At 46.9% G+C, this 25,049-nt stretch overlaps 8 protein-coding genes across 8 annotated transcripts; 5 read left to right on the forward strand and 3 right to left on the reverse strand.

Annotated features, from left to right (window-relative positions):
* Positions 1-95: 95 nt before the first annotated feature.
* BTS1_3 (FPP/GGPP synthase family protein) lies at positions 96-1,356 on the reverse strand (the record flags this gene model as incomplete). Its single annotated transcript, XM_033575229.1, has 4 exons — positions 96-477; positions 535-861; positions 928-1,082; positions 1,147-1,356. 4 exons carry the CDS (start codon positions 1,354-1,356, stop codon positions 96-98), a joined length of 1,074 nt encoding a protein of 357 aa, XP_033421084.1.
* Positions 1,357-2,153: 797 nt separating this feature from the next.
* On the forward strand, positions 2,154-3,800 carry ATNIH1004_010662 (FAD-dependent monooxygenase spyC; the record flags this gene model as incomplete). The annotated part of the gene is made up of 4 exons (XM_033575230.1): positions 2,154-2,446; positions 2,515-2,789; positions 2,848-3,218; positions 3,276-3,800. 4 exons carry the CDS (start codon positions 2,154-2,156, stop codon positions 3,798-3,800), a joined length of 1,464 nt encoding a protein of 487 aa, XP_033421085.1.
* Positions 3,801-4,645: 845 nt separating this feature from the next.
* ATNIH1004_010663 (TauD/TfdA dioxygenase family protein) lies at positions 4,646-5,888 on the forward strand (the record flags this gene model as incomplete). Its single annotated transcript, XM_033575231.1, has 4 exons — positions 4,646-4,823; positions 4,888-5,220; positions 5,302-5,676; positions 5,734-5,888. 4 exons carry the CDS (start codon positions 4,646-4,648, stop codon positions 5,886-5,888), a joined length of 1,041 nt encoding a protein of 346 aa, XP_033421086.1.
* A 265-nt stretch (positions 5,889-6,153) lies between these two features.
* Positions 6,154-7,954, reverse strand: ATNIH1004_010664 (cytochrome P450; the record flags this gene model as incomplete). Its single annotated transcript, XM_033575232.1, has 6 exons — positions 6,154-6,249; positions 6,301-6,390; positions 6,451-6,901; positions 6,960-7,183; positions 7,258-7,608; positions 7,670-7,954. 6 exons carry the CDS (start codon positions 7,952-7,954, stop codon positions 6,154-6,156), a joined length of 1,497 nt encoding a protein of 498 aa, XP_033421087.1.
* Positions 7,955-8,848: 894 nt separating this feature from the next.
* ATNIH1004_010665 (cytochrome P450) lies at positions 8,849-10,652 on the forward strand (the record flags this gene model as incomplete). Its single annotated transcript, XM_033575233.1, has 6 exons — positions 8,849-9,064; positions 9,143-9,259; positions 9,307-9,409; positions 9,465-9,533; positions 9,580-10,182; positions 10,234-10,652. The coding sequence occupies 6 exons, from the start codon at positions 8,849-8,851 to the stop codon at positions 10,650-10,652; spliced, it is 1,527 nt and encodes a 508-aa protein (XP_033421088.1).
* A 1,197-nt stretch (positions 10,653-11,849) lies between these two features.
* ATNIH1004_010666 (uncharacterized protein) lies at positions 11,850-14,120 on the forward strand (the record flags this gene model as incomplete). Its single annotated transcript, XM_033575234.1, has 1 exon — positions 11,850-14,120. The coding sequence occupies one exon, from the start codon at positions 11,850-11,852 to the stop codon at positions 14,118-14,120; it is 2,271 nt and encodes a 756-aa protein (XP_033421089.1).
* A 303-nt stretch (positions 14,121-14,423) lies between these two features.
* Positions 14,424-15,369, reverse strand: ATNIH1004_010667 (SDR family NAD(P)-dependent oxidoreductase; the record flags this gene model as incomplete). The annotated part of the gene is made up of 4 exons (XM_033575235.1): positions 14,424-14,647; positions 14,709-14,795; positions 14,856-15,291; positions 15,349-15,369. 4 exons carry the CDS (start codon positions 15,367-15,369, stop codon positions 14,424-14,426), a joined length of 768 nt encoding a protein of 255 aa, XP_033421090.1.
* Positions 15,370-16,552: 1,183 nt separating this feature from the next.
* Positions 16,553-23,235, forward strand: ATNIH1004_010668 (uncharacterized protein; the record flags this gene model as incomplete). The annotated part of the gene is made up of 12 exons (XM_033575236.1): positions 16,553-16,739; positions 16,857-17,464; positions 18,138-18,434; positions 18,507-21,287; positions 21,359-21,462; positions 21,528-21,573; positions 21,630-22,161; positions 22,215-22,419; positions 22,481-22,635; positions 22,699-22,767; positions 22,833-22,924; positions 22,984-23,235. 12 exons carry the CDS (start codon positions 16,553-16,555, stop codon positions 23,233-23,235), a joined length of 5,328 nt encoding a protein of 1,775 aa, XP_033421091.1.
* Positions 23,236-25,049: the final 1,814 nt, after the last annotated feature.

Raw genomic sequence — 25,049 nt, forward strand, 5'->3', positions numbered from 1 at the left:
GATGTAAAATTGAAGGAGTGTAAAGTAAGCTGTGCGTTGAATTCATAGTAAACATCCCGAAATTACCGCAGCTCCAAATGCAAGCTGCACATTGCTCATTGTTTGAGTTCCAAAAATTCCAAAATGCTGGCAATACCCGACGACTGATCGACTCCAAGGTTGGACAACATCGCTCTAGCCTTCGCTGTGAGAGAAGCCAGGGTTTGTCGAGTGTACTCAAAGCTTCCCGTAGACTCAATGATTTGAATTGTATAGCGCTTCACAGACTCGTCCTCGGACTTCTGTCTGAGAATATTCATCAACTGTGAATTGCCGGCCTCGTTCCGAATGCTATGAATGATTGGATATGAGAACTTGCCCTCCGTGATATCTTCTCCGAAGCCTTTGTTTTTGGCATATTGGTCACTCTGTAGATTCTGGTAATCGTCTCTGATTTGGAAGATAACTCCCAGAAGGTCGACCAGAGGCACACAGTCCCTGTTGGTCCGCTGGTCAGCCATTACTTCCTTGAAGAAACAGAGATGCCCAACTCACTGTGTTCTTTCGCTTTCCAGTTGAATCAACTTGATGGCAAGTCGGAACAGTCCTCCAGTCTTGTTTGCGACCATCTCCAGATACTCCTTCTCTGTAGGGCAGGTGAGCGAGTCTCTCCAATACAGATCCATTCCCTGCCCCCGATGAAGCCGTAAAAGTTCCTCTGTAAATATATCAAGCGCTTTAGGCTTGCCTAGCGCAAACAATTCACTCTGAGCTCGGAAGTAAGCGTAGTTCGCCGAGTTGATTGTTTGCGCAATGCCGAAAATGCTGTGCGCCACAGGTAGCCCACGCCGGAGCTTCGAGGAGTCTTGAATGTCGTCAATCCTATAGCGAGTGAGTATTTCAACCGGTAAGTCCCCACAAGGAGAGATATTAACTGCCATTACTTACAATAGTGAAGCTACATGGAGCAGCCCAACAACCCGCTTTATGATTTCTAGTTTCTCCTCCGGGATCTTGAACCATTCGTTAAAAGCCGAGATGAGCTTTCCACGAATGTCCTTGCCGGGAAGGCTCGCCAGGTAATCCAATGGCGCAGAGATGATCTAGTGTGCGATTGGGTTAACATCAAGAAATGCGAAGGTTGACCGCAGCGATATGGTCGTATACCTGTTCTTCTCTGAACTTATTTTGTTGTTCGATTTCGGCGACATGGTGAAAGATTGAGTGGGACTTGGGTTCCGGAATAGATCCATTGACAGGAATTTCCGTAAAGCTCAAAGGCAGTGGGGGATTGCTTGGGCTCCAACGTGACGAGGAGTATACCTGATGGGAAGGCGGGCTGAGCTCGTTGAATGCCATCGGTGGAAGTTGGATCATGTTTGGATCGGAATGAAACTAGGAATAGGCAATTGAAACAAACTGAAAGCTAAAGTGCAATGCGAACTTTGCGATTCAATGAGCTCAGTGAGGTCAATGGCAGACTTCAGCGAAAATAGTGTGAATCACTGGAGTAGATTGATCCTGGGTACCTATCAAGCTAACTTCAAACGAAACAATACGCTTCAATCTGTATTGTCAGTACTTCAAAGGAATCGATCAATACAGTACAGTCCAAAATTACAGATCTCGGTTGAGCAGATATTTAATTAGTATGTATTTTTGTTATCTTGGATCTTCAAACTATTGTTACCAGAGGCGCTTATCCACACCACCCACGAGCAGGATCCTGCATAATTATCAATTGACAATTAATGGCTCATGCAGACATGTTACCGCTATGTGGTTCCTGGCACTCCGCACTGTCGATCTCATGAACCATGGTGGTCAAACTGCCTCTTCACCATCTCGACAACATCACCTGCAAGAAGCCAGTGCCCATCACTGGGACTTGTGTAATGCGGGACCTTGACTCCGCAGTTCAGCTGGAGGCTTGCTTGTGCTCCATATGTGCTCCGTATCAAGCCTTGCTTTTTGTGGGACCGTCATAGTTGACGGAGAAAACAACCAAACGACGCCACAATTTTGTGGGCCTCGAAATTCTCGGTTGACATCAACTCACTGATAACCTCCGACCCGAACGACCGCCGAAGCCAGCCGAGGACAGCTGGGCCGCAAAAGCTCGTCGATATGAACCCAAGAGAGATGGTCCTTTGAAGTGTTCAAGTGGATACATCATGGCATCAGGGCCTTTCAAAGTCATCATCATCGGTGGCTCCATTGCCGGGCTCACGTTGGCTCACTGCTTAGACAAAGCAGGAATTGATTACGTTGTCTTGGAGAAGCGGAAAGAGGTCACCCCTCAAGAAGGCGCTTCCATTCTAATCCTGCCTCATGGAGGCCGTATATTGGATCAATTGGGGGTATTTAATGCTTTAGAGGCACACGTCCAGCCATTGCATACAGCGCATATTTCCTATCCCGATGGATTCAAACACACCAACAGATCGCCGCAGGTGCTTGCAGATCGGTAAGTGACCCTTACTCACTTTTGTCCAAGCTGGATACGCGGAGCTAAATTCAATATGTCGAGGAAAGATTTGGAGTACCTATGGCATTGGTGGAACGGCGCAATCTGCTCAAAGTTCTGTATGATACGCTACCCGATCGATCTCGCGTGCAGGTAGACAAGAAGGTACTGGCACTGGAGCACGAACAGGGCAGCCTCGTGACTGTTCAAGTGGAAGATGGAGCCATCTACAAAGGCTCCCTCGTTGTGGGGGCGGACGGTGTTCACAGTCGTGTACGCAGCGAGCTATGGCGCCTCGCGGACAAGGAAAAGCCAGGAGCCATCAAAGACAAAGAGAAGAGCAGTGAGTATCTGCTGACTACCAAAGTACATGACAGTGCACTGACCACATGCCTTCGTAGGTATGACTGTCAAGTATGCCTGTGTCTTTGGCATCTCCAATTCTGTGTCTAACCTAGTTCCTGGAGAACAAATATCTACATTGAATGACGGCAGATCATTTCTGACCTTTCCAGGAAAGAGTGGCCGGGTATTTTGGTTCCTGATGAACAAACTCGAGAGGAAATACGCATATTCCGAGGTTCCTCGATTGACCTCCGAAGATGCCAAACGGATGGCCGAGCAATATGTCGATGATCACATTTGGAATGGCGTTCATTTCAAAGATATATGGGACAAAAGAGAAGTTTTCGGTGCAACCAACCTGGAAGAGAATATCTTCCAAACGTGGCATTGGGGCCGCGTGTTATGTCTCGGAGACAGCATGCACAAGGTATATTTGGCTTTCCGACGCTCCTAGCTTCTCTTAAAATAACCATTATCCGTGCAGATGGCTCCCAACACTGGTCAAGGGGCAAATTGCGCCATTGAGGATGCTGCTCTGCTTACAAACTACCTAAGGCAATCGATCAACAGCACGAAGGAGAGCACGAAGGAGAATAGAAAGTTGTCCGATGAAAAACTCAGCACTGTTCTGGAGCAATTCAGTCAGGATAGGATAGAGCGCCTTCAAAGTATATACAGACTCGCCCGTGTTGTGGTTCGGCTTCACGCACGTCAAAATCTGTTTCTGCGGCTGATGGGCCGCTACTATCTACCTCATACTGGCGATCTTCCTGCAGACATGGCATCGAAGTCTATTGCCGGCGGTGTGTACTTGGACTTTTTGCCTCTGCCGGGTCGCTCTGGGCCTGGTTGGAAACACTTTGCCTCCAAAACGCACTCGCTACCTCGGAGTTTGACACTCTTCTCTGCTTTGGTGCTTATATTGGGCATCGCTTTCTGGACAGGACGGGGCATTCTTCTTCCATCCATCCAGGGCTTGGGACTTATTGAGACATCTATACATAGTTAGATTCTTACAATATATTAGAACATTAAGTCCAGGGATACGACAACCCAATGAGGTTTACTCTATCAAAGGTGTGTCGGGTCATACAGGAACTTGTTGGACAAGGGCTTAGAGCCTGATATCGTAGTTGTGAATTTTACTGTATGTTCATTTTACTAGCAGCGTGAGGCTATGGTGCGACAAAAACTAATTAGGCACAGTTGGATCTCGGCGACAATCGCGATTTGAATTAAGCACGCGACCCGAAGTATCAAAAGGTACTTTGTTCCTGGCTCTGCTTCTGCCACTCCTTGTCTTGGAGCAGTGCATGTGACGCCTACGTGAACTGATCGCATTCCGGTGGTGGCAGGTATTCTGTATGGGTATTGTAATTGTTTGCTGAGCGGGGATCATGACGAAATGGCAGTACGAAAGGCACGATTCCCAGGGACAACAAAAGCTGCCGAATACAAGCGGATCCACAGGGTAGATCAACTTAGCTCCACAGAACCTGTGGGTCTAGAAAGCAATTTTCTGATGTAGATCCGTGGCTCGCGCACACGGGTCATGGCTCCTGCAGATAGAGCTGAATGTGAAAAGTGAGTTCCTGCGAAGTGGATCATTGATGGTTCAGCTGTGACCAGCCACACTCGTTGTACGATGGCCCTGTGCACGCGTAAGATTACCGAGCTAGGCTCTACTCAGAGCTGCCGAGGTGGGACAAGCTTCTCGGGCGATGGTTAGCTTGCCGTTAATACCTCATTTTCCCTGCCTTCATTGGAGCTTTAGGGTTCGCGATACCTCCTCTTCCAGCACGAAAGCTTCTTGTTCCATTTCTCATCTTTCATCGTTAAATCGTCAAGTCAAACATGGGTTCCATCGGCCAGACCGCCAAGCGGCAACCCCTAGAGCTTCGGGGACATCTCAAAAAGTTCAAATCTTTTAACTGCACGCCCGTTCTTGGAACTGAGTTTCCAGATGCAAAATTGGCAGAATGGCTCCAGGCGCCAAATGCAGACGATCTGATAAGAGATTTGGCCATCACAGGTAGGTTAAAATATATAGAATCGGTCCATGATACATACAGCCAATACTGACCCCCATGAAACAGTCTCGCAACGGGGAGTTGTGGTCTTTCGATCGCAAACCGATCTCACAGACGAGCTGCAGAAAACCTTGGTTCAGAAGCTCGGAGAGCTGACCGGAAAGCCATCGGACTCAAGTTGGCATATCCACCCTCTTGCCAAATACAGCGCCACTGGAGATAAAACGCGGCACCTGATCACTACCGACCCAAGCAAAAAGCCGGCTGAAGACCGTTTCAATAACCAGGCTCAACAGCCCATGGGTGTTCGGGCCGCATGGCACACCGATATCAGTTACGAACCAAATCCGGCAGACTATAGTATGCTGAAGATGATTCAGCTCCCGGAGCGAGGTGGAGGTGAGTATCGTACAAATAAAGATAATTGATTCGCTCATCAGAACGTGGTTGTTTTGAAAGTCTGACACGATATATATTCAGACACCCTGTACGCCTCATCCTACGAGATCCTCGACAAGATCTCCCCTGCTTATCGGGGATTTCTCGAGACACTCACGGCGACCTTTGCGCAGCCACGGTACCGCCAGTCGTCTGAGGAGAAAAAGTGCGAGATCCACCTGGAGCCCCGCGGCTCGCCAAAAAATATCGGTAGCGATCTCAGCGCTGTTCACCCAGTGGTGCGAACCAACCCGGTAACTGGATGGAAGAGTCTGTACGGGGCTGGGATGCACACTCAAAGAATCAATGAGGTGACCACAGAGGAGAGTCGTCGACTGCTCGATTGGTTGCTGCAAATGGTTGTCGAAAACCACGATCTTCAATTCCGGCACAATTGGAAGAACCCATATGACGTTGGTGAGTTGTATTTGAGACCCTGCCATTCTATGGGGCGTTGATAACTGACTGTTTTAGCTATTTGGGATAACAGGTCGGTGTTTCACGCCGGAATCATGGACTACAAGGGACAGGGACCTCGCACGGGTCATCGCTATGTTGGAGTGGGCGAGGAGCCTTACCTGGATCCTGAGAGCAAGACTCGTCGTGAAGCCCTAGGTGACTTCAGTTAGATATGTAGCAGATATTTGATTATTTTCGGTACACTATTTGTGTTTTGAAATGCGCGTCTCATTGACAGTCAATTATTTCACAAAAGATTCCTTAGTAAAATTCAACGAAGGCACTCATTTCTTCTATAATCCATATCAAATATCCAAGGGTTCTCGATCGTTTATATTCAGTATGCGCGAATTGTTTCAATTGTTGGGTGAGGATGACGACTATACGTATCAATCCAGTGGTTCAAATTGATACCGAAACCCAGATCAATGCAAATCATGAATCTCGTTTCTTTATCGTTACATCCAGACCCTCTTGTTTGAAGAACCACAAGTTCTCAACTTTGAAAGCTGCAGGATCCAGAATTTTGATCTATGAATGTTAGAAGTTTTGGATGAAATTCAAAAAATGAGAGCCTCTTACGTCGTATCGCAGTAGAAATGCCGAGATAAGTTTCTTAATTTCCATGATAGCAACGTTCTTGCCCAGACAGACTCTTCGCCCGGAGCCAAACTAAATGGAGCAGTCAATATCACCAAATGCCAAACCGTCAAACAAACTCAAGGTACCTACTGTGATCATGCATGACTCCATCTTTCTTCGGTGCTGGGGGGTACAGTCCAGCCATCTCTCCGGGCGCCAATGATCAACATCCTCACCGAACGTCGGCTTGTGGCGCCCAGCAACATACGGGCTCATTCCGACAAGCGTCCCAGGGGGAAGATAGAGATCGTCTATTTTCAGACCCGTTTCGGGAACAACTCGTTCGAAAGGTAGACAGAATGGAGGGTGTAGTCGCAAAGCCTCATTCATGCAAGCGTCCAGATAGTTGAGGTTCTGCAACTCTTTCCATGCAGGAGCAGGCTGTGTGAGCAAACCTTGTTCCTCAGCCTCAAGGAGCTCACTGTAGAGACGGTGCATGCTATCTCGGTGAACAAGCAGGTTGTACCAGATTGTACTCATTACAGTTGCGGTGGAGTCTGATCCGGCAAAGACGTTTAGTAGTGACAGGGAAGAGACTGTCCTGGAAGTTGCCATGAGCTTGCAGGTACCAAATGCCATTTCTGCGGTATGCATCTTACCAGGGAAGCATTGTGGGATTGTTTGATTTCATCAACAGCAATTGTGCCGTCATGTCGTTGTAATTGGATCCTGGCTTCTCCGTTGGTTCCTCGAATTGTTGTTCACGGGATTTGATGAGTGCTGTTGTTTGTTTATGGATTTGTGGAAGAGAATCAACTTTCAAGGTCGTGAGAATGACATGGATAATTCCACCCAGGCTCCGCAAAGTCGAGCTTTGGCTCATCTATGATGTTGTTTCACGTCAGAAATCAAACTGTCAATCTAATTACGATAAGTTCAGTATATAGAGATACTGACAGGAGCTATGACCTGGAAAATCTTCCAATTAGATTCCAAGATTTTCTTTGCATCATCGGCCCCCATTTCAAGGAGGCCATATGGCTTAGTGAACATCCATGCCCACACCGTATCGAATGCAAATGCTTGTAGCCAGGTCAAAAGGGAGCTGGGAGCACCAGACTCTGCATGATCTAGTTGGCAAAACAGTCGCCCTATATTATCATCAATGACGCCTTCGAGACTTTGTAGTTTAGAGAACGAGTATAAAGGGGACACAGGAGCCCTCAAGGCCTTGTGTATAGCCTCATCTCGGGCGGTAAAGACATCCGGAGGCTCATCAGGACCTTTGAAAACATCATAGAAGCTGCCCTATATGAACTGGTCAATTGTCAGTCTTTCATGGGGAGCTTGAACCAGGTCAGGTATATACCTTTAGAAATCCCGCGCGAGCGGGATAGATCGCCGAGATAGCATCGGGGTCCGCGACCGAGACCATATTCGGTCCAAAGCGAACTACACTCCCATACCGACTATGGAGGTTTCTGTGGATTTCATGAGATTTGCGACTTCTAACCCATCGCACACGGGGTACATTGGTGAATCGCGCCGCCAATGGACCGGGAATACCATGCAGCCGGAAGTATCTTCGAGCGAGCCACCAGAATCCGGTAGCAAGCAAGCCTGCTAGGATGACGCTTGCTCTCTTGCTAAGCATGATTGTAAAGTCTTATCACACGGTCTATAATCCAGAGCAATTTGCGGGTGCAGGAAAGTACGCTGACTAAATGCTGGAACCTGGGCCACTGCGGCGACAGAATATGACCAAGACACGAAGAAACCGATCCATCTGGCAGAGAGTCCGGTTACAGTTAGCGGTGTTTGCAACGCATAATCGATCCGCTCTGGTGATTTCAAACCACCTTTGCCCCGTACTCATGGTTACACTCACCTGGCGCTTGTAACTTATGGAAGGAAGTGCTTGGCGTCATGTATTGTGAGTGGACCCGCTAGTAATAATCTTCATACAGGCCATGATGCCAATTAGGGTTTCATACATGCTCGTATCTAACATCCCCATTTTGTAGCTCGAGCAGCTGAACTCAGTTTTTCAGTTTGTCCAACCGACACGAGGATTCACGATCGGGCTGTCACACTGTACTGTTGAACGTCTAGATTTCAATTCGCGGGCCTGCGGGACCACTGTGGTGCTTCTGGGATCGACTCCGCCGATCTTGCTGCAGCTAGCTCCCAAATCCGACATATAAGATGTGTCATTTTCTGGGATCGCGCGCCCTCCTTCCAAACCGAGACAACTTGGATAGGGGCCTGAAGGAGTTGGGTCCTCCGCAGCCAACCCCACGACGCCACGCAAGCTTACGCCGGGAACCTCGCTAATGGTAACACGGTATGATGCAGCGTCAATCGGGGAAGGTAGCAGGGGCATAGATCAAGTGGGCTCCGAGTGGTTCAGCTGCCGGGCCAACTAGCTTCACAGGAATTGACCAGACCCCGAGAGTTTTGGAGAATTGCGATCGCGAAAATCCGGCGAAGTCCAAGTGCGAAACACTAGGCGCGATCTTAAGACATTCTCTTTGTTCGGCTTCCCATAATGGAGTTCGACAGACTTGTGACGAAGGACAGTGATCTGGTTCGCGGCGCGCTTGTGGTGGGCGTCGTGGTCCTATTGATCACCGTCCTGTATCCAAAGCTCCACCATGGCGGGGAGCTGGTCAATGACAGGAAAGGGTATGAACTTCTCTGGACGAATGCGAAGAAGCGTTTTCAGCTTGGTGCGCGAGGGATTCTGGCTGCGGCTTTTGAAAAAGTAAGATCTCTTTACTAACTGAAAAGCCATGACTGCAATTGTCTCAGTTTAAGATGATGCTGACGAAATTCTCAAAAGCACAAAAACGCATTCTATATGGTCACTGACAATGGCATTGAAATGATCGTGAATCCAAAATACGCGCATGAAATTCGCAACGACGAAAGATTTAGTATTGCTGCGTATAATGAACAGGTGAAGCTCAGTCATCTTTCTTCATGGCCCTACTAACATTTCTCTAGTCGTTCCATGGCACGATACCAGGATTTGAAATATTCAAGCAGAACGTTGTGGAAGAACGACTGTTCATCAACGCAGTTCGGAATAAATTGACCCGATCTCTTGGTATGTGCGCATCCTGTTGAGTTGGGGTCAGTTGCTAACGATCGTTCGCTTCTAGGGAAAGTACTTGGATCAATCTCGAGCGAAGTCGACGATGCCTTACAAAAACATTGGTCTGATAACAAAGGTAGGCTGGATGGTAGTGTCTGCGAGTCTGGCTGATCAAGCGGCAGAATGGCACAGCATTCCTTTGCATGCGACAATTCTCCCCATCATCGCGCAGCAGTCATCCAGAGTGTTCTTGGGTGAGGAGCTGTGTCACAATGCCAACTGGCTACGCATTACAGTGAATCACACGATCAGCTTTTTCACAGCGGTGGAGGCGATGCGTGTGTGGCCCAAGTGTCTGCGACGCCTGGCAGCAAGATTTTCACCAATGTGTAAAAACCTTCGCGCAGAGATTCAAGAGGCCCGGAACATCATCACACCGGTCCTTGAAACAAGAAGAGCCCAGCGAGCGGAGCTTTTGAATCAGGGAAAAGATCCGAAGGAATTCAATGATCTGATTGAATGGCTAGAGGAGCTGTCCGGTGGGCAGTCCTATGACCCTGCACGTGCCCAGCTGAAAATCTCCGTGGCTGCGATACACACGACGTCGGATTTGCTCACACAGACTCTCTTCAATATCGTGGGTAACTCGAAGTTGATCGAAGATCTTCGTGAAGAAATTATCTCCACCATTAACACATATGGCTGGCAGAAGTCCGCAATTTATAATTTGAAACTGATGGACAGTGTTCTTAAAGAGACCCAGCGGTTGAAGCCCATTTCCATCGGTAAATGTCTAGTTTCTTTCCCGTAGAGGACTTACTGATTAACGCTTTCAGGCACAATGGTTCGTGTTGCTTTGGAGGATGTCCAACTGTCCGACGGATTAGAGATTCCCAAAGGAACTAAAACTCTGGTTTCGTGTCACAACATGTGGGACCCTGATGTCTATGATAATGCCGACGAATTCAACGGTTATCGGTTTTACAAGCTACGGAAGCTTCCTGGACAGGAAAATTCGGCACAACTGGTCTCCACGAGCGCTAATCACTTCGGATTTGGTCATGGCATGCATGCCTGCCCTGGCAGGTTCTTTGCTGCCGCCGAGGTCAAAGTGACCTTATGTCATATTTTGCTGAAGTACGATCTCCGGCTGGTGGGTGATCGTCCAAATGTGATTGAGCACGGTGTTGCCCAGTATGCCAATACGTGGGGGCCGCTCGAGATTAAACGACGAAAAGAGGAGATTTCGGTGTAAAGCTATGTCGCCCCTTGTATTCAACTGGTAGCAGGCAGCAAAACAGGATACATAATTAAGAAAATTCTGCATTCAAAATCCGCCAAGGCACTAGTGCTGGATCCCGAGAACTAAACCGATAAAGATCGATCAATGTCTTTTCCTATCTTTTCCCCTCAACCTGGATCGCCCGACCTAAACACGGGCCGCGTTCCGTTACCCGTTCATCAGTAAATGGAGACTGTAAAGTTACGTTACAGTCCCTGGCAAAAGTTTGCATAATCCGGTTCCGCGCAACGCAACCATGGTTTATACTGCCATACATAAAATATATATATCTAGCAACATAAGATGGTTTATAATAAAATAGTTATACTACATGCAATATAAATGGCAAAAATATGCAAAAAGAAGCAGAAAATTAGTTTTCCTTTTATTTATTACTCTTACAATCTAGTATCCAGATTGAGGCGTAAAAGTCACCTTAGGCTTATTAGTATTTACTGTAACAAATTAAACAAAATAGTAATAAGAAGCTTTTATATACAAAAGGGGTAGAAAACTAGCCTATATTTTATATAAATCTGCTTGTTACATTATTATATTATAATTATTGCTAGTAGTACAAGCTGTAAATTTTTGTATTATAGACTTTACACAAGTGCATATATATATATTTCTTTTATGTGCAAATTTTTTTAAATACAACACAACAAAGTTATATTAAAAAATAGTAATTTTAATTTAAATATTAAATTATATATAAATAATTAATATTTAAAATTTTTTTTTTTGCATATATATTTTTTGTATTTTGTAATTAAATTTTCAAATCTAGAAGTTTTCAATTTTTAGTGCTACTTATTATAGTAGATATATTTAATAGTATAAATGTATAATTAAAAAATTCTACTAAAAAGTATAGTCACACACTGAATAGTAGTACAATAAGCTATTAAATATGCATAGTTTTATACTTCAGGTACATTTTGTAGTATAATACAATAGAATATAATGTTGTAATTGGGGTGGTCTAGAATTGTGTTATGCATACTTTTGGCTAAGAACTATACATGCGCGGATTGGGCAGTATTGCACCATAATACACAGGTAATAAAGAAAACTACGCGTAGAATCAAATCAGATCCACATTATCACATCCACTATTGAATCTGAGTTCTTGAAGCTTCCCAAGCATGTGCAACCATCTTATAGACTATGCTGAAAGCTCACGCAGAGCCCCACCCATTCGGTCATAAGAAACGTATCCGCTCTCTCCAGCTTGAAGCTGTCGCGAAAGCCGGACACCCAAAAACCATGGGCAGGCCTGAAAAATACGAAGCCCCTGCGGGGAAGCCCTCAAGAAGCTGCCTGACCACAAACGTGAAGGCTCTACTGGCTGTGGCAGCCGTCCTTTTACTGTGGAAACATTTACTTTTCAACACTTCGAGGCCTGAGTTTTCGTATGAAGAGCTTCAGGATTTTCTACTCAACATTCCTTCCGCTCAGAAAGCTCGAGAATGGAGCAGCTACTATACCTGGGGGTCTCATTTCCCCGGACAGGGGCTGGATCAAGCTCAGTGGACACAAACGAAATGGTCCGAATTCGGGATTGCAAAAGTCGAAGTCACGAGCCATTCGGTTTATTTGTCTCGGCCGCAAGGCCAACGGGTAGCGCTTCTAGATCTCAAAAAGGCCGATGACCAAGTTGTTCATGAAGTCAGCTTCATAGAAAATGACGTTCCCCCTGGCGGTGCTGAAAGACCATTCATCCCGGCATTCTTTGCGTGGTCCGCTAGAGGGAATGTGACGGCCGAATATGTATACGCCAATTTTGGTCTTGACCAAGACTACGAGGACTTGGCACGGGCGGGAATTAATGTCGAAGGCAAGATTGTCATCATCAAGTTGACCTTCAACTCGCCGCTCCTTGAACGGCTAAATGCGACCGCGAGCCGTTTCACCCAAATCGCTAGCGCAACAAAAGCCGGTGCAATCGGTGTTCTGGCGTACACCGATACCCAAGGTGATGACCCGTATACAGAAGCAAATGGATATCTGCCATTCCCAGATGGGCCTGCTCGTCCTCCGTCGATGATTCAAAGGGGTACCATTGGGGTCGTTGGTAAGGCATCCGGAATCACTGCTATGATACATCCGCTAATCCAAACGGCTCTAGAATCTTCTCCGAACGATGATGAATTCAGAGCCACCATTCCTACAATCCCTGCTATTCCAATTTCTTATGCCGATGCAGCAAAGCTTCTTCGCGCGTTGAACAGCCGTGGACCGGCTGCAGCCGACTTCAACGAACGGTGGGCTGGAGGCGGACTGGGATACATGGGTGTGCAATATAATGTTGGGCCTTCGTCGCCTAGTGTGGTCATACATCTATCCAGCAATCCCGAGATTCAAATTGGCCAAGTTCACAACGTGATGGGTACAATTGAGGGCAGTATCAAGGATGAGATCATTCTGCTTGGTAATCATCGCGATACTTGGGGACCCGGCGCCGGCGACAGCCACAGTGGATCAAGTGCCCTCAACGAGGTGGTTCGTGCCTTTGGTGCAGCTCTTCGAAAGGGCTGGAAGCCACTCCGAACCATTGTCTTCGCAAGCTGGGAAGGAGAGGAGGTGGGCCGCGTCGGATCGCGATCTTGGCTCCAAGAGAATACGCAGACAGCGAATACCAGCATCGCTGCTTACTTGAACGTTGTCGAAGCTGCTGCGGGCGCCAGATTTCACGCTCAGGCGAGCCCACTGCTTTCCAAAGCAATCCTCGAAGTTACAGACCAAGTCTTATCGCCCAATCAAACTATATCACGGCAGACTGTCCTTGATGTTTGGGGCGGTGACATTCGGTTCGGGACAGCTGGTGATTCAATTTTGTTCCAAGGCTGCGCCTGCTTGCCGAGTAGTGACTTTGGATTCTTGACCGGGCCAGGTGACCCTGTCTTCCCATATCACTCCATGTATGACACCTTAGAGTATATGGACAAGTACGGTGATCCTACGTGGGAATATCACGTTGCCACGGCAAAGGTTTGGGGGTTATTGGCTGCACGTCTTGCGGAAACACCCGTTCTGTCATTCAACGTCACCGACTATGCGATTGCCATGAAAAAGGCTGCAAATTCCCTAGAGACTCTATTTCCAAAGTCTGAAAATACATTCCTCAAGCCACTCCAAGAGGCCATTGAGGCGTTGTTCCCAGTAGCAATGGCGCACGATTCCAGAAGCAGTGCACTTCTTGAATCTGCACTTGCTCAGCGTACAGCGCCTTGGTTGCGGGCGAAGCTTCAAACAGTCAACCAGAAGTATATGTACTTCGAACGTATCTTCTGTCGCGATTTAAAGCGTTTGACAAAGGACACTAACCACTTGTTCGTGCCTTCAACCCCGTACTACGTCCATAAGCGCGGGTTCCCGCATTTAGAGATGGCAATCAAGACTGGCAACACTTCGCAGATTGAGGTAAGTTCATCTTGAACCCCAGAAAAACGCAATAGGCTTTGACTTACACACCATTTCATGTAAAGAGTGAGAGAGATATACTTATTGGACGCATTAGGCGTGCTACTGAATTGTTGATTTAAACAATATTGCGGGGTCTTTCTGGATTAAGCTATATACGACGCTATGGTAATGATGAAAAATAAAATGAGCTCCAACGAAAAGTTTTCAAAGTTATGAGTATAGTCCAGACGTCCTAGCTAATAAGCATGAGCCCGAAAAACGCGTCTTATGGTGCTAGAACGTAGCCAGTATGAGAAGCACCAACCCATCATTGTTTCAGATAGTCGACCATCCATCATCAATAGGAAGCATCGCTCCACTGATTCTTAAACTATTGTCAGAACTAAGAAAAATGATGGCATTAGCGACATCCTCCGCTCGAACAAGTTCGAAATCCGGTCGGTGCACTTTCACGGAATCAATGATCGGTAGCATGGTTTGAACCGCTGCAAAATCAATGGCAGAATTATCAACGCTGCTTGAAATAGCTGAAGTGACCCCTAAACAATCGACCGCAGATGTAAGCTTCTGTAATTCACGATATCTCTGTCCTGAGCTCACCTCCAGGGCAAATCGCGTTACAGCGAATGTTATCTGCCTTGAACCTCCAAGCCACATTCTTAGTTACTCCTTGGAGCGCATGTTTGCCTAAATCGAAATCAAAAAGCGTCAATGCATATCCTTATGAATCCCCTCGAGTTGACGTACTAGCTGTATAGGCGACTCCCGAAACAGCACCACTAGAGCCTGCCTTGCTGGAGATATTGACTATACTTCCACCTTTCTGTTCCTTCATAATCGGAAGAACCTCCCTCATTAGCCTGACGGGTGCGGTGAGGTTGATTGCCATGCATCGTTCCCACATATCGTCCGTGAGAGTATCCACGCTACTGCAATGGTCTATAACACCCGCAACATTGACAAGAACATTGACGCCACCGAATGCTTCCAAGCATCTGCATGTAATTTCAGCAGCAGCAGATGCACCCGTCAAGTCGCATTGCAGGAATTCGAGATTGGGGTTGCTTTCAAGCGATGACGGTCGAGAGGAAACGTCTACCGCTAGGACCCGAGCTCCTTCTTTGACGGCAGCTTGTGTAGTAGCCAAGCCAATGCCGGACGCACTTCCCGTGACGATAACGACCTGTCAGTGATTTGGTTAGTTTCCTCGCAACTGTCAATGAATCGCACAATCATGTACCTTTCCTTCCAAGACGCCCATGATTTTACGTGTTTGATGCTCTGGGGTGTTTTTGTCGACAATTGCATTTCTATCTGCAATACGGGGCGACCACACCAAGAGGGCGATGCTATCTGGCTAGCGGGAAAGCTAACAAGGTACGTACTCCATGGGTACCTGCTGATTCCCCGGCATGATCAGACTCCAAGCTCCCCCAACTACAATACTTTAGTACGTAATTGCATTGAATACAGTTTAGCAGACCCTGTAACTTACCTAGATACTGTTTGCCTGCCTAGACCACCTGAAAAAAATTACATGTCATATCAGAGTGGAGCTTGCGTCATGGACGACCTGGACCATGCAGTGTAATTAATGGCTTGAGCTGAAGATGCGCCGACCTGTGGATAACGATGAGAGTACGGAGTTCATTGTAAGCCACATTCGTACTAGGTAGGTCGATCGCGGACCCACGGTTCATGACCAGGTGTCGTGTGCGCGTAATTTATTAAGGTTTCAGCCGCTCTTCAAGACCAGGGCGTAATGAAAGATAAATACATACAAATTCTGTAACCGTATTACTTCTGTCTGATCGTATCCGCCATTGGATCTCTCATGCGATCTTTCTCATCTTGCATGCTAGTCGCCGCTCGAAATTTGCCTTCAGAAGCAGTGGGCCCTGCCGATCAGGATGGACAGGTCTTCAGCTACCTACCGTGGACGTCTGGGCAGCTGGGACACTCGCAAGGGCTTACGTATTACCGCTATCGAACTGTAGTTCAGCAGTAATGGGCCCTGCAGATGGGCCCTCAACAAGCAGGCAAATACTTTAGTCTGTTCTCCCTTTTGACCACCATCCCTTGTAATGTGTACCAATGAACACGGGATTGTCTAGTGAATTCGATACTTTAGTTACATAGGGCGGAAAATCAAAGAAAATTCGGGCATAAGCATAGCCACTGTTTGCTTCTTCACTCATCCCGAGTGGTCAACGAGCATCTAAGCCCTAAGTCACAATTATCTATTAATCACCAAATTTTGGTCCGCATTTCAACGTGATTGAATCTCACAATCATGATGGAAACAAGCGGTTGTCATATCGACTCTGACACAAGATCCATTCCAGCATTATGGATGAGGGCTGGCACTTCCCAAGGGACTTTTTCTTCGTGGGGAGTACCTGCCTAAGTCCACGCAAGAATGGGAACCAATATTACTTGCTATCATGGGGTCCAGGAATGCAGATCCCAGGCAGTTAGATGGCATTGGAGGAGGGACATCTACGACATCCAAAGTTGCCGTGATATCGCGCTCTGAAAGACCTGGAGCCCATTTGGACTATACATTTGTTCAAGTGGATTTTGCCCGAGGCAAACTGGACATGTCAGGGACCTGTGGCAACATGGCTTCTGGTACTGGACTTTTTTTTTGCTCTATACCAAGGCCTCGTGAAGCCCCAGCATCATCAAGATCAAGTAAGTGTAATCATTGGACCTCAATAATTGCCGGATATTCGCTCGGTTTACAAGTCAATATTAACCGAAAGAAGGTCGATGTCAGGGTATATGCCGTCAACACAGGACAAGAGCTTGTGGTTTCTGTCGATTTGAACAAGAGAGGCCAGGAGTACGGTGACCCAAGATCGTACCCAGTAAAGGTCACGTTCCTTGCTCCTGGCGGAACCATGACAGGCCAGCTTTTGCCTGTGAAGGACGCTCAAACGACATTATACTTCGAGTGTCCTCAGACGGGTTCTACTCGAGCAGTCCGGACTACCTTGATAGACTGTGCCAATCCCTTTGTACTGGTCGATTCTCGCTCTCTGCCTGCGGAGTATCATCTGGATGGACCTTCTGGCAAAACAGCCAAAGAAATTATTGAAAGCATTCGATGTGCAGCCATGGTTCGCATGGGCCTCCAGACAGCTGCCTACAGAAAAGCCGGCCGTGTTCGTCGGGGTACTCCCAAGATTGTCCTTTTGACTATGCCCAGCGCAGCAGTCCAGGTCGGCTCTCCCAATGTGCCGGCGAAACTGGTTGACGTGGAGGTTGTGGCATATAGTATGGGAAATCCGCATCCCACGCTTCAACTTACTGGAGCAATCTGTCTCGGAGCCGCTTTGAGTGTTCCCGGGACGGTTGCCTGGGACCTGTTGATCTCAAATCACGGCTATCCATCCCCTTCGAGCGAAGCCGGAAGTGATTTTTTTTATCTCTTACTCCAAACAGTACAAAACGATGGTGTATACAACACCCTACTGGGTTCATTGAGTCCAAGATCACCACATCCCACACTGCTGACGGAAAGCTGTTCATTGAAAGCGGAAGTGTATTTTGCTCGGCCAGGAAGTTATTTGAGGGGACTGTATTCTATTAATGTGTCTAAATTTCGGGAATCCATAAAGTAGAGATTTCATTACGCTACATGCCGTGAATTTCCACATAGACTCGCAGCCAAAATCAGCGATCCACTCAGTGATAACACACATGTATGACGACCGTATCATCGTCAATAGATCGGAAGAAACATTTCAGTCACCTGACATCTGGAGATTTCAAATTTACCGCTAGATTTTTAGCGGCCGCGCCGCCCCTTTGCCTTCCAAGGTTTCCCTTCTCTTTTCCTTGCTTTACTTTTTTGGTGTATCGATTTTTAATATATTTCCTTCGCTATCACTTACGCAAGCGTCGTTGTCTCGCCAAAGTGCCTCTGTGGCGATTCTTGTGTGGCTTCCGAAATCAAACAAAATCGTCTAGATACAAATATATTTTATCGCTATCGTCTCCCACCGGTTTCGCTGAGAAGACCAGGTGGGCAAGATGCTGGACAACTCCCAATTGGGCCTGGGAGATCCAACATTGGGATCTTCTTCGTCATCCAACTCCCAAATTCTCTTCAAAGCGAGTTCTCGGCATTTCTTCTGTAACGACGCAGAGGGATGGGGACCGACGAGCTCGGTGCGATCTGACTTGACTCCATGCTTCCAGGAGATCGGCATCACGTCTGTCGCTGTCTTTGGTCTGAGTTTTGGAGCGGGCACTATTTTCTTGTTGACGAAGAATGCCGCCCAGCCTGTCAAGAAGAATTGGCATTTCTATGCCAAGCTGGTGAGTTGCCGGAAGTTTGATTAGATCGATTGGAGGGTGGATTGAGCCTAACATGGTTGCTTCAACTTCTAGGTGGTTCTTTCTGGGGTGATTGCCACGACCGCGGCTCAAATCGCATTGGAGACTCACGCAGGGGTTGGGATTAGCGACGTTCGCTTTTGGTCTCCTATTCTCGCCTTGATGTCACTTGGCACCATTTTCGCGGTACAATTTCTAGAGCACTGGCGGAGCAAACACCCCAATGGCGTTGTGCTGTTCTATTGGCTTTTGCTGATCATCGCGTACGGAATTAAGCTACAGTCACTGGCAGTTCGAAAAGTCTACGAGAACAATATTGTATACTTCTCTGTTTTCACATCCACCTTGGGCTTGGCTCTGTTGGAGTTTGTTCTCGAGTATTTGGTTCCGAAGAACCAGACTGATTACAATTTAGTTGAAGATGGGTCTCCCTATGAATCTGCAGACATCTTTGCTGTCCTCACATTTTCCTGGCTTACACCATTGATGAAGTATGGGTACAAACACTATCTTACCCAGGATGACCTCTGGGACTTACGACATCAAGACACAACTCATGTCACTGGTAACGAGCTTGCCGAGCAGTGGGAAAAAGAGGTTGCGACTAAGAGAAGTCCATCACTTTGGTTGGCCCTTTTCAAGACATTCCAAGGTCCGTATATTTGGGGAATAATTCTCAAATGCGCCAGTGATATTTTCTCGTTCATTCAGCCGCAACTTCTGAGAGTTCTGATTGCGTTCATTGATTCATACCGAACAGACTCACCAGAGTCACCTATCCGAGGAGTCGCTATTGCACTTTCCATGTTCTTGGTGTCAACCTTACAGAGTGTACTTGTGCACCAACACTTTCAAAGAGCATTTGATACGGGAATGCGCGTGAAATCTTCCCTGACGGCAATTATCTATACCAAAGCGCTGAAGCTCTCGACCGAAGGTCGTTCCTCAAAGACAACTGGCGATATCGTCAACCACATGGCTGTTGATCAACAGCGTATATCCGACCTTGCTTCGTCAGGTGCACAACTCATATCCGGTCCTTTCCAGATTATTCTCTGCCTGATATCCCTCTACCAACTTATTGGTCCGAGCATGTTTGCTGGTGTCGGTGTCATGTTGATCATGATTCCATTGAACAGTGCGATCACTCGGTCAATGAAGAGATTGCAAGTTACGCAGATGCAGACTAAAGATGCAAGAACCCGTCTAATGATTGGTATCATTAACAACATGAAAAGCATTAAGCTCTACGCTTGGGGCAGTGCTTTCATGGCCAAGCTGAATCATATTCGAAACGACCTGGAGTTGAAGAATCTTCGCAAATTCGGCGTCATGCAAGCCTTCGCCTATTTTGCTTGGAACTTGGCACCGTTTCTGGTGTCTTGTGGCACCTTCAGTATTTTTGCCTTAACGAGTGGTCGTCCTCTGACTACAGATATTGTGTTCCCTTCTTTGACACTTTTCAATCTACTTGCTTTCCCACTAGCCGTATTACCAATGACTATTACGGCCACCGTCGAGGCCGGTGTCGCTGTCAAACGTCTTACCGGCTACTTGACTGCAGAGGAATTGCAATCTGATTCTGTTGATTTCAAAAAAATTGTCGAGGTTCCTGGCGATGAATCGCTTCGGATTTCTGGCGGTTCTTTCACTTGGAACAGATACCAAGGGGCCGAAGCGCAAGTTCTGAAGGACATCTACTTCAAGGCCAGGAAAGGAGAGCTTACCTGTATTGTTGGCCGAGTCGGTTCTGGGAAATCGTCTTTGCTACAAGCCTTCCTCGGTGATCTCTGGAAAGCATCTGGTCAGGTCACTGTTCGTGGACAGATTGCTTACGTTGCACAGACGCCCTGGGTGATGAACACCACGGTCAAGGAAAACATTGTCTTTGGTCACCGATGGGACCCCGATTTCTATAACCTCACCCTAGAAGCCTGCGCGCTGCAGGATGACCTTAAAGCCTTGCCGGATGGTGATAAGACCGAAGTTGGTGAACAGGGAATCTCATTATCAGGGGGTCAAAAGGCTCGTTTGACCCTCGCCCGTGCCGTCTATGCTCGAGCAGACGTTTATCTTCTCGATGATATTCTCTCGGCGGTTGATCAGCATGTTGGGCGACACCTCATCAATCGTGTGCTTGGAAAAGATGGTATTCTCAAAACGAAAACTCGTGTGCTCGCAACAAACACTCTCAATGTCTTGAAGGAAGCGGACTTCGTGACACTGGTTGCAAATAAAACGCTCATAGAGAGTGGTACATATCCGCAACTTTTGGCTGTGGATGGAGAGGTTGCGAAACTTCTTAGAACTGGTACGAACCACGAGAACAAAAAAACTGACAGTGGCTCCAACACTCCTGCTAGTAGCAATAAGACTGATCCTGAATCTTTGGATGCTGAGGGGTCAGTTCCTACTCCGTTCCCTATTGCTTCGTGTGCCGCCACCCGGCGAACAAGTACTGTTACTCTCCGCCGTGCCAGCATAGCGACATGGCGAGGCCCCACCCGCAATCTTGTAGACGAAGAGAACGGCAAACTGAAGACCAAAAAAATAGAAGAGGTTTCTGCTAAAGGGAAAGTCAAATGGGCTGTGTACTGGGAGTATGCCAAGGAAAGCACTATAATTGGTGTCCTGGTCTATTTCATCTCTATTCTGGCTGTGCAAACCGGACAGGTTGGCAGTAGCTTCTGGCTGAAGAAATGGTCTGAGAGCGGTGATAGTAAGGGTTCTCCCAGTGTTGGTTACTTCATTGAGATCTACTTCGCACTTGGAATGGGGTCTGCTGCGTTGGTCATTGTGCAAAACTTAGTCTTATGGATCTTCTGCGCCATTGAGGTAAATCTTCGCTTATTCTTTGTCTTTGCCACTTGGGAGGCAGCATGATTGAATGCTAATTCTGCGCTTAGGCTTCACGGAAGCTGCATCAACGTATGGCCATTTCCATCTTCCGCTCGCCCATGAGCTTCTTTGAGACTACAACTTCGGGGCAAATTCTCAACCGCTTTTCCAGGTATCACATACATGATTGGTTCTTCCTTTGTTTTTTGTTTTCGGAAATTCTAAGCATTTCTTTAGTGATATCTATCGCCTTGATGAGGTCCTTGCCCGCGCCTTTAATACTGTACGTACCTTTCCACCAGTCCCCAAATAAGTACTGCCTATTAATCTTCGACGCAGTTGTTCAACAACCTGAGCAGACTATTGTTCACAACAATTGTCATCTCAATTTCAACGCCTGCATTCCTTCTTTTTGTTGTTCCCTTGAGCTGGGTCTATAATATGTACCAGAAGTATTACTTGCGGACCTCGCGCGAGTTGAAACGACTGGACAGTGTCACCAAAAGCCCTATATTCGCACACTTCCAGGAGACTCTCAACGGTGCCTCAACAATTAGGGCTTACAGGCAACAAAATAAGTTCTCCCTGGAGAATGAATGGTATATGGATGCAAACCTACGCGCCTACTTCGCATCAATCTCCGCCAATCGATGGCTGGGGGTCCGTCTTGAATTTATTGGGTCGATAGTCATTCTGGCGGCCGCCGGGCTATCCATTATCAATGTTACAACTATCACCAACTCTCCCCTGTCTGCCAGTATGGTCGGTCTTGCAATGTCTTACGCTCTTCAAATCACCCAATTCTTGAACTCGCTTGTGCGTCAAACCGTGGAAGTTGAGACAAACATTATCTCTGTGAGCGTGTACTCGAGTATGCCAACCTCCCCAGCGAAGCACCCGAAGTCATCGAGAGCAAACGTCCAGCTAGCAGCTGGCCAGCAGATGGGGCCGTCTCTTTTGAGGACTTCAGCACCCGATACCGCGAGGGTCTTGACCTAGTATTGAAGGGCATCAACCTCGAGATCAAGCCACATGAGAAAATAGGCGTGGTAGGCCGGACAGGTGCAGGCAAGAGCTCACTCACATTAGCCCTATTCCGCTTAATTGAGCCCGCTGGTGGTAAAATTAGGTAAGAATTGACTCGTGTCAATGGTTGTGCCATTCTGAGATTCTCTTCTGACGAGTTTCAGCATCGACGGATTGGACGTTTCTACGATTGGCCTTCAAGATTTGCGAAGTCGCTTGGCTATAATTCCCCAAGACTCTGCCGTCTTCCAAGGCACAGTCCGCGACAACATTGACCCCCATAATGTCCATGATGATACCGACCTTTGGCGTGTGTTAGGTGAGCACTAACCATAATGCTACTGCATGAATCATCGTTCATTTATTAACCTTCGTGACCCAGAATACTCTCGCCTTAAGGAGTACATCTCACAGTTGGATGGCAAGCTTGATGCGAAAATTGAAGAGGGAGGTAAGTGGCACACAGTTTGCCACATCCTATTGACTTTCAGATAGTACTGACAAATAAATTAAAAGGGTCAAATCTGAGCCAAGGCCAGCGCCAGCTCCTATCTCTTGCCCGGGCACTATTGACATCTAGTAATATTCTTATTCTCGACGAAGCCACGGTAAGCTCACCCTACGCGAACTCACACACTTCAACCGATATTAATTATCTCCGAATTAGGCCGCTGTCGACGTGGAAACCGATGCTGCTCTCCAACAAACACTCCGTAGCGACCTTTTCAAGAACCGCACCATCATCACAATTGCTCACCGGATAAACACCATCATTGATTCGGATCGAATCCTCGTTCTCGATAAAGGTGAAGTGGTTGAATTTGATACTCCTGCGAAACTGCTAGGTGATCGCGCTGAATTTTACGAGTTGGTCAAAGAGGCCGGTTTGCTGGACGATAGGCCCTCGCTTCTGCAGTGATGTCCCTTGGTTTGATATGGCTGGCTTGATATAGACAGTTGATAGATGAATATGTTCACTGGGTAGGATACAGATGTCTAGTTGTATATATCATGGATAGAGCCATGCTCATTGTACTAGCACTTGATTTTGATTGTAATAGTAACATTGATTGAATTTCGGTTTATCTTTGAGATAAGATGGGTGATCAAATGTGGAGAGCTCTTTTAGTTATGGAGGTTTTGGTTCTAGTAAATTGATACACTGGCAGCCACGGTACAAATACGGACTCAACAAGTTTCACCTTTTGTCCTATCGTATCAAATAAATACCAATTATAAAATTAGCCAGCATACAAAATGTTTGGACTTTATAGGAGGCTATGAGGAAAGAGTCCGACTTGACTCCAGACTTGATATCAAAGCGATGACCCATCTACCTATGTGAGTATGATGGGGGAAAGATCATGTAAATTGCCATGACGCCGGGATCGTGTAGTATTAAGGAATATGGCCAAACAATGAAAAAGCTAATGAGTCTGAAAATGATGGGATATGTGTGCTTGTGTGCAAGCTAGAAGCAACTTAAAACATCAGCATATATCTTGGCTCCCCTCCTCTTTCCCATAATATGTGAATGGGTGCCGAATAGAATTTTACTTTAAGGGAAGACCCTACATTTGCGACGCTCAGGAGATCTGGTCTGGTTTATTTCATACCCAAAGATTCAACTACAATTGCAGTCTCTTGTTACTGAAAACCTCGCTGCCACTAGGCAAAACGCTGTCGGATGGAGTGGCTTTCAGGAAAAACTTGCCCGGAGATTTGGGAGTCCGACTAAAGATAGCGCTTTGATTTTGTTATGGAATTCAGGGGAAATGATGCGCAGGAACTATAGATCAGCTGCAGGCCAATCATTAGCCTAAAGAGGAAGTAGATGTCATTCAGTGAAAACACCATGATCGCAGTATCTCAACCAACTGAGTCTCTTGCATTCCTATCTAGGTGCTCATCTAACTAAAGGATTCAGGAACTGAATTGATCGTCAGATTCTCCGCACCACAAAGTCGGGAGGATTATAATGTTTTTGTAACAGATTTAATTAGCACGATCCTACTGCTCAAAATTTTACACCTCCCTTCTACAGGTTGAGCAGAAGTGATGCTTTTAGTAGTTAGGCTGACCGTTGGGAGAGGAATTTCCCATGGGAAATCGGTATGGGATTCCGATGGGATTCCCTGAAAATCGGGACGATTTGTTTGAAATTTTTGGGAAAGGGAATATCCCATCTCGTGCCAAAATTAGGGAGGGATTGTTTCAGAATATTTAAAATGTAGGAGGAAAATTTCCATATTCCTATTCTCTAAAAAGATTCCCATCCCATGGGACTCCATGATGCAAACATGATGAGAATTTTTAGGGTATATGGGAATGGGAATAGACTGGCCGTCGGGACGCGTTCGGAAGCCCCGCGCAGAGCACGCCTTTAACTACACCAAATACAACCGCCCGCGTGTGTATGTACAGTTCGGTTGCAGGAGAAACACAATGCTCTAGTTAAAGCTATTCGCACTACTGGAGATTTTCAACTGTAGCTTATGGAGAGATGGTTGTGCCACGAGGAGAACAGTACGAACCAAAACAATTACTTCTGGATTAGCCCAGCGGATCGGATAAAGCATTTTAACGCTCAGCATGAGACCTGGGTCAACACGATATCACTAGGAGAGGCAACACTACTAAGCCCCTTGCATTTATTAGTGTTATATTTCCACGGCTAGCAAGGCGCAATATCGCGATTATCTCAACAACTAATTAAGCACTCGGCGGCACAGG

The sequence above is a fragment of the Aspergillus tanneri genome, assembly GCF_003426965.1.
Source record: "Aspergillus tanneri strain NIH1004 chromosome Unknown AapTan_8_pilon_pilon_pilon, whole genome shotgun sequence".
NCBI lineage: Eukaryota > Fungi > Ascomycota > Eurotiomycetes > Eurotiales > Aspergillaceae > Aspergillus > Aspergillus tanneri.